The sequence below is a fragment of the Mastacembelus armatus genome, chromosome 14 (genome assembly GCF_900324485.2).
Source record: "Mastacembelus armatus chromosome 14, fMasArm1.2, whole genome shotgun sequence".
Taxonomy (NCBI): Eukaryota; Metazoa; Chordata; class Actinopteri; order Synbranchiformes; family Mastacembelidae; genus Mastacembelus; species Mastacembelus armatus.
In genome coordinates this window covers 12743542-12752275 of record NC_046646.1, presented here as the reverse complement: position 1 = coordinate 12752275, position 8734 = coordinate 12743542, and the positions used below count along the sequence as shown (strand labels likewise).

The 8734-nt window shown below is 39.0% G+C and overlaps 1 protein-coding gene across 1 annotated transcript; it reads left to right on the top strand.

Moving 5' to 3' along the window:
- Positions 1–443: 443 nt before the first annotated feature.
- Positions 444–7977, top strand: tmem135 (transmembrane protein 135). The gene is made up of 15 exons (XM_026329305.1): positions 444–581; positions 964–1091; positions 2080–2172; positions 2413–2446; positions 2550–2615; positions 4963–5009; positions 5116–5157; positions 5251–5427; positions 5507–5576; positions 5715–5882; positions 6056–6119; positions 6221–6297; positions 6765–6863; positions 6990–7057; positions 7341–7977. Exons 1-15 carry the CDS (start codon positions 444–446, stop codon positions 7474–7476), a joined length of 1407 nt encoding a protein of 468 aa, XP_026185090.1. The 3' UTR covers positions 7477–7977.
- The last annotated feature ends 757 nt before the right edge of the window (positions 7978–8734 follow it).

Below are 8734 nucleotides of genomic sequence, written 5' to 3'. Positions count from 1 at the left end.
TGGGCATTTAGTTGAAGATTTAGGCAGACTTAAGAAGCTCTGTCCACAGCAATACATTTTGACTAATCGTGTAAATTCTGATTGGAATGAATCATGGGCTTTTTGGCCATTTTGAGAAGTGAAACTGGAAGAACAATGTATTTTTGAGGCTGAATCTCACCTCATGTTGGGGCCTTTGGGTACTTAGTACTTCCACTATGTCCCTGCTCATCTGTACCTTTACTGCAGTGTAGTTATATTTGCAACAGAGTATATTTTTTAATGTGGTACTGCTATCTTTTACCAAAGTAAAATGTTCTGAGTACTGCACTACTAACTACTAATTCAGTCAAAGGCCCAGACAGCGCCGTGCGCGTGGACAGCTTGACCGCGCCCCCGTCACAGCGAACGCGCACGCCAGCACGTCCCTGCCCCACTGCCGTTGGTTGTCAGAGAGTACAGCCATGGCCGCTCTCAGTAAGATACCGTACAACTGCTACGAGATCGGTCACACCTGGAGCCCGTCGTGTGTGCAGTCTGCTGTGGATGTAACCAGGAGTGCTCTGGAGGTTTCCTTCAAAATCTACGCCCCTCTTTACCTGGTAAGTCTGGTCTGCAGCATTTGGACTCCAAGGGCTAAAGTTAGCTAGCTAAGGCTAACTAATTCTGATGAAAGTCGTAAAGACTAGCTGACATGTCACCACTTTACAGACAGGGGACAAAGTTCAGGTTTTTTGGACATGCACAAACGGTGGATTTTAAAACATATAATGACAGGCCCATGAATTACCGGCTAATTAACAGTAGTCGATTATTTGAAAAACTGGCCAGGGGAACTCTGCAGTTTTCGTTGCATTGCAGTCACTTTAACATAGTTCAAATAATTTTTACTTCCAAGTAGGAAGTGCAATACATTTAAACATTTTTAAGTTTTTCTCGACTCTCCTGTAACAAAATGTCAACACTCAATTCTATGCCTTGCAGATAGCAGCAGTTCTAAGAAGAAGGAAGAAGGACTACTATTTAAAAAGGCTTCTCCCAGAGATCCTGTGGTCCACATCCTTCCTCACTGCTAATGGAGGTCTCTACATTGTTTTCTTCTGCATTCTCAGGTGAGCAGAGTCAGAGACACCTGTAAGACACATACACACAGTATATGGACTCTTGGATTTAATAACACATTGAAGTTCCTTTGGCAGTAATAGTATGAGACAAATACTTTTCAGGAGCTGCGGATCACAATAGTCTGCCCAGTGTTCTTTGTAAACCTGTTTCAGAGCAGCCATATTGTTAAGATGTCACAGCAGCCCTTGTTAAATAGGGTTCACATACCTTTCTCAACCTACACTGTAAATGTTTTTATGGTGTAGTTGATATTGACATTGACAAAAAAAAACAATGATTTCTTTGTAATTAGGTAAAAGAGATTGCCCTCATTCTTAATCTCAATTTAGATGGGGATCTGAATATGCTTTAGGACAAATTAATACATAAATCCAAAGGCCTCACTTAAGTTTTCTTGCCACTCTAAATGTTTCTTGAAACCCAAGATGTAATGGTCCACACAACAACATAAAAGATGCAAATTGTTGCAAGCTTCTAACTTTTGCATTCATTCTCTTTTGTAATTAGATGCTATTACTGGTCTTTTGTCGTTTTTTTTAATATGATCCCTAAGAGTTTTCTTACGAACAAAGAAATGTTTACTTCTAATTTCACTCTCTGAAAAACCTTATGTGCGCCACTGAGGCCTAATGAAGTGCTGAAATAATTTCCTTTTTCATAAAATATTTGCAAAGCTGATTAAAGCAAAAACTAAAATCCTCCTTATTTGCATGCATGTTTATTAGCTAGCCATCTTCTTTTGCATTGCCTTTGTTGGGACATTGTACACCTCAGTGGAAAAGTGTGGGCCTGTTGGCAGGAATGTGTGTCACAGCACTTTCACATGTGCATGCATGTGTGTGATTGAGATAAAATTGTGCACTGCAGGATGCTTTTAATCTCTAAGAGCTACACATTATTACATTTCCATTATTACTTTTCCACCTGGATTAATTTGAAAACAAAAACAGTGGAATAATAATCTTCTGTTCTTAGGAAACTGCTCGGGGGGTTTTACCCTTGGTCTGTCGGGTTTGGCTCGGCACTCCCTGCTTCCTATATTGCAATACTCCTGGAGCGCAAGAGCCGGTGAGATTCCTGTGTCTAGTTTATTTTGTGTGTTTGCTTCTCTGAAAGTCTTTTCATATTCTAATCTAAAACACATTTGCCAAACAAAACAAAAATGCTGTACAAATGTGGTACTTACTTTTCTGAGCCTAATGAAGTTCTCCAGTGTCAGGCATGGCTTTATAAATATTGGTTTTGGGAATTAACTGAGAATTACTGAGAATGTGTGTCTCATGCTTTCTCTTCCTCTCACCCTACCAGGAGAGGCATGCTGACAATATACATGGCAAACCTGGTAGGCGCTGCTCTGTTCATTTAAACATCATTTGTCATACATTAAAACGTATACCTAATTTTCACACCACAGTGTATTTGAAAGAGTGTAATCTTGTTGTCAGGCCACTGAGACTTTGTTCCGCATGGCAGTGACACGAGGAATCGTCAGACCCATCAAACATGGTGAGGTAAGATGACAGAGGGTGAATGCAAAGTGAATGGAGGTAAATAAAGGGTGTGCGGGTTGGGTGGGTGAATAATGTAACAGATGACAGGAAAGGCTCCATCTCTACTGAGTGGTTTTTAGGTCTGCTTTAGCTGTGCTTCTTCACCACCTATAGAATAATGTCTGAATCTACAGACAAAAACATCCATGATCTTACTTTTTAATAGCATTATTTCTGTGGGAGCATAGCTTTCAAACAGCACTAGCAGCTCATGCTACATGGCCACTACATCAGAGTCAAGCTGGTTTGAGTTATCACAGTTGTCCAATTTAAGTGACGAAGAAAGAAAAATGTGTCAGTAAAAAATAGGAAGTGATTCAGGATGAGCTGTCAGATGTATATACGGTGGGAACGGAAAGTATTCAGACCCCTTTAAATTTTTCACTCTTTGTATCATTGCAGCCATTTGCCAAAATCAATAAAGTTCATTTTATTTCTCATTAATGTACACTCAGCACCCCATCTTGACAGAAAAAAAAACAGAAATGTAGAAATTTTTGCAAATTTATTAAAAAAGAAAAACTGAAATATCACATGGTCATAAGTATTCAGACCCTTTGCAGTGACACTCATATTTAACTCACATGTTGTCCATTTCTTCTGATCCTCCTTGAGATGGTTCTGCTCCTTCATTGGAGTCCAGCTGTGTTTAATTAAACTGATTGGACTTGATTAGGAAAGGCACACACCTGTCTATATAAGACCTTACAGCTCACAGTGCATGTCAGAGCAAATGAGAATCATGAGGTCGAAGGAACTGCCCAAGGAGCTCAGAGACAGAATTGTGGCAAGGCACAGATCTGGCCAAGGTTACAAAAGAATTTCTGCAGCACTCAAGGTTCCTAAGAGCACAGTGGCCTCCATAATCCTCAAATGGAAAAAGTTTGGGACGACCAGAACTCTTCCTAGACCTGGCCGTCCAGCCAAACTGAGCAATAGTGGGAGAAGAGCCTTGGTGAGAGAGGTAAAGAAGAACCCAAAGATCACTGTGGCTGAGCTCCAGAGATGCAGTAGGGACATGGGAGAAAGTTCCACAAAGTCAACTATCACTGCAGCCCTCCACCAGTCGGGGCTTTATGGCAGAGTGGCCCGACTGAAGCCTCTCCTCAGTGCAAGACACATGAAAGCCTGCATAGAGTTTGCCAAAAAACACATGAAGGACTCCCAGACTATGAGAAATAAGATTCTCTGGTCTGATGAGACCAAGATTGAACTTTTTGGCGTTAATTCTAAGCGGTATGAGTGGAGAAAACCAGGCACTGCTCATCACCTGCCCAATACAATCCCTACAGTGAAACATGGTGGTGGGAGCATCATGTTGTGGGGGTGTTTTTCAGCTGCAGGGACAGGACGACTGGTTGCAATTGAAGGAAAGATGAATGCGGCCAAGTACAGAGATATCCTGGAAGAAAACCTCTTCCAGAGTGCTCAGGACCTCAGACTGGGTCGAAGGTTCACCTTTCAACAGGACAATGACCCTAAGCACACAGCTAAAATAACAAAGGAGTGGCTTCGGAACAACTCTGTGACCGTTCTTGACTGGCCCAGTCAGAGCCCTGACCTAAACCCAATTGAGCATCTCTGGAGAGACCTGAAAATGGCTGTCCACCAACGTTCACCATCCAACCTGACAGAACTGGAGAGGATCTGCAAGGAAGAATGGCAGAGGATCCCCAAATCCAGGTGTGAAACACTTGTTGCATCATTCCCAAGAAGACTCATGGCTGTACTAGCTCAAAAGGGTGCTTCTACTCAATACTGAGCACAGGGTCTGAATACTTATGACCATGTGATATTTCAGTTTTTCTTTTTTAATAAATTTGCAAAAATTTCTACATTTGTTTTTTTCTGTCAAGATGGGGTGCTGAGTGTACATTAATGAGAAATAAAATGAACTTTTTTGATTTTGGCAAATGGCTGCAATGACACAAAGAGTGAAAAATTTAAAGGGGTCTGAATACTTTCCGTACCCACTGTAAATAAATTTGATGGTAGTTGAAAGTAGTTTCTGGAAGATTAAACTGCTGTCATCATAGGCTAATAATTTAGATTCACTCTCAAATTCATTTGTAATGCATAACTTCACTGATTTATTTTCACCTATGGTCATTCAACATGGCCAAATTACCAATGGCGTAAATTTATACAGATTGAAAAGTTTTTTAAAAGAGCAAAGAAATCGACAAATTCCCACTGATGGCTGTGATCACAGATTTCAGCAGATTGTGTCACAGTGGTGTCACATGCCCAGATGTTTATGTTTCACCTGTCGTCCTGATTTGCTCCTCCTGTCTCTGCTTCCCATTAGGTGCTCTTGTTCTGCATAACTGCATCGCTCTACATGTTCTTCTTCAGGTCAGAGCAGCACAGTGGACAGTTTTTTGTGCAAAACATTGTTTGGTCATAAATATCAAAAAACAATAGCAACTGTGTGACTTGGATGTTGTGTTTTTTACTGCAGGAATAAAGATGGCCTCAAAGGCTTTGCATTCTCTGCATTGAAGTAAGTTGTGCTTATTCCCATGGATGACTTAGTTTTGATAGGTACCATTGTTTCTGGAGATCTTACAGAGGTGTTGTGCATTCTCCGTCACAGGTTCATCATTGGAAAAGAAGAGATTCCAACTTACCCTGGCACAGCAGAACATATCTGCACAATGCCTATTGAGAGGACAGCTGCTACAGAGGCCGAGGATTCGCAGGCTTCAGCCAGAGGATCTGACTTCAGGAGGAAGACTCTGGTAGCATACAGCAGGGAACTGCTGGAATCAATGTAAGAGAATAAACACCTTTACTCACCTTTATTGGTTTGTGCAGAGTGCTGGTCAGTACTGAATTGTTTTTTATTCCAGTTGCAAACGTGGTCCAAGACACAGATGCTGTAAACATCACCAAGACAACTGCATTTCCTACTGTGTTAAAGTAAGACACTCTCTTAACCAAATACTTCCCTTTGTGTGACTGATGATGGATTATAATAGTATAATATAATAGTCAAATTCTACATTATGAAATGATAATCCAGTATTAATCCTAACTGATTTCTTTCCTCCTGTCCAGGGCTTTGTTAGGATGTTCAGTGTTGGCTACCTGATTCAGTGTTGTCTTAAAGTGCCCTCAGCATTTAGACAGATGTTCTCCAAACCCTCCCGGCTGCCCTCACTATTGTACAACAAAGAGAACTTCCAGCTAGGGGCATTTCTTGGATCTTTTGTCAGTATCTATAAGGTACACTTCATACTTACTGTTTTTGTTCTATTACATGATTAGATTATTTTTTTTCTTGCTCCACTACTTCATTTTTTATTCTTTTTTGTTTATTTCTTGTTTTGAGGTTAATATTTCTTGACATTTCTTGTTTTTTTTTTTTTTTTAAATGCAGCTCTTTTTTTTTCACTCAGGGAACAAGCTGCTTGCTGCGCTGGATCCGTAACATTGATGATGAACTCCATGCACTGATCGCTGGTAAGACAGGATTGTGCAAACTGTCAAATAAAATCTGTGTAGAGCAGTCTCAGTTGATGTATTTAAACATGTTGCCTCTTTCCATTTATCCCTCTTTCAAGGCTTCCTGGCTGGTATTTCAATGTTCTTCTACAAAAGCACAACAATATCTATGTATCTCTTCTCCAAGCTGGTGGAGGTAAAGTGAAAATCAATTTGCCCATAAAACAGCTTCATCTTGCATCACAGAAACAAGTGTTGATAACCACAGTGTTACGTATTCACATAAATTACTCTCTGATCTCAAGGATAGAGAATATGAATATACAAACTAGGAATCATCTCTCAATTAATAAGTGTACTTACATTATTATATAAAATATTAAAGTAAGAGTTCACAGAGGTGTTACATGTTCATATGCCAGAAATATATTCATGTATTTTTACATGCATACAGAAAACCAGGGTACTCTGAAAATCTGAAAAGCTACTTTTATTCACACTAGAGCCTTATAGAAATGTTATGGAAGTGGTAGAAGTTCCTACTTTAGAAGATTTCAAGCACAGTTACAATTGATGTGCATGTGAATAATATGGTGCTATACATGTCTGTTTATCTGGATTAGCCAGTTTATCATTAACAGCACATGCAATAATCTGTTTTAGACTATGTACTTCAAGGGCATTGAGGCTGGCCGGTTTCCATACTTTCCTCATGCTGACACAGTCCTATATGCCATCTCCACTGCAATCTGTTTCCAAGCTGTAAGTAGCACATGCATATGCACTCACAAATAGGTTTCACACATGCTTTTTCTGTTTTGTTTTTTTTTGTTTTGTTTTTTTTCTTGCTGAGTAAGGATATAATGTATGACTCATTACCGTTCCCAGGCTGTGATGGAAGTGCAGAACCTCAGACCTACATACTGGAAGTTCCTGCTGCGTTTAACGCAGGGCAGGTATGAATGTATGGTTTGGAAACTGTCATATGTTTTGTATGATAATTAAGCATAAGTAGAAAATCAGCTGCACCACACTAAAAGGGTTTATTATAAAATTGTGTATTCATTTTTGAGAGAAATTTCATTAAATGTAGAAAACACGTTTACCATAGCAGGTAGTTACTGTGTTGCTGTTCCAAAAAAATAAAAAATAAATAAAATTTCTAACCCAGTTCTGTCTGTTAGTGAGAACTGTATCTTTCGTAATGGTAAAGAGGTTAGTTTCTGTCTCCTCTCCTAGGTTTGCTCTGATGAACCGACAGTTGCTAGATATATTTGGGACTCAGGCCTCCAGAGACTTTAAAGGCTTTGTGCCCAAACTGGACCCTAATTTCACCACCATGCTTCCACCAGGGACCGACATTAAACTTGGTTGACTTGGGACTAGAGTCTGGGAGAGGCTGTAGGCTTACCTCAATGGGAAATGGACAGCTTTTTTTTTTCAGTGATTTAAGGATTCTGAGCTCATAAGTGGTGATGTGTAATGAGATGTAATTATGCTTTGAAGGATGTCCAAAGCAGGGTGGAGCAAAATAGAAATGTTTTTAAGTTGTAATGAGATCCTTAATAATAGGAGATGTACTGATAAGAAAAGCCACCTGAATAATTCATATATATTTTTAAGTTGTCAACTTAGATTTAGCCTGTTTTACAAGGTATGGGTGGTAGTAGTAAGGCAGGTAAGCTTACAGGGTCAGCGAAAATAAAACCCCCAAATTGGTTAATTGGAAAATTAAAATGACTCAGTTTAAGATGCTACAACGTTCCATATATCCTTTAATTGTGATGTATGTTTATTTTGCAAGTTACCTTTAGTTAGGTACTAACAAGCCATTTTTCTGATTGCTTTGAGTTTAAAGTTTTTTCCAGATACCTAATGAGGTAAGAAAAACAAGGACAATACCAGATTTTAAAGTAAATTTAATTACCTGGAAAAATAAATAATTCCACAGTAAATACAGTAAAGGAAATATAGTAAATATACTGTTTGTTTACCAGTACCTAGCCTGAAGAGATTACATGGACTTTGACAGTGCAGCAAGAGCGTAGGAGGGAACAGTTTTTCCATACTGTGTTTGTGTCTTTTACTACTGACCTGCTTTCAGCTAAACAAAATAAGATATTTAGACTTTTTTTTTTCTCTGTTTAATCTGATTTTGGATTCAGTGGTTTTTATTACTTAAACATAACAGCTACAAATAATGCCCTGTTGTCACAAGTCACAAGTTTGGTGCATCATTAAAATCAGCTGCCTGGTCTCTCTTCCATGACATTTTACAGTTAAATGTGTATTTTCCATATATAATGTTAAAACTGAAAGGCGTTGATCAGAGGAGCCTAAGTTTACACGCAACCTTTTGATTTACAAATGTAATACATGGGCTACACTATTGTTCAAAACTGAAGAGCCAAGACTTCAGAATATGAATACATGCTCAAATGACAATCCAAGATTAACTAAATCTGGAGATACATGTATAGTTCAGTCAATGTAAATTGTAAATTGTCTTTAAAATTAAAAATCTGAACCATAAATTGTATTGTCTGCCCAAATCCATCAATCTCTTTGATCCTTTTGATTTAATTTGCAGGAGTTTGGATTAGAAATGAAATATTCACTAATGTAGGCCAAAC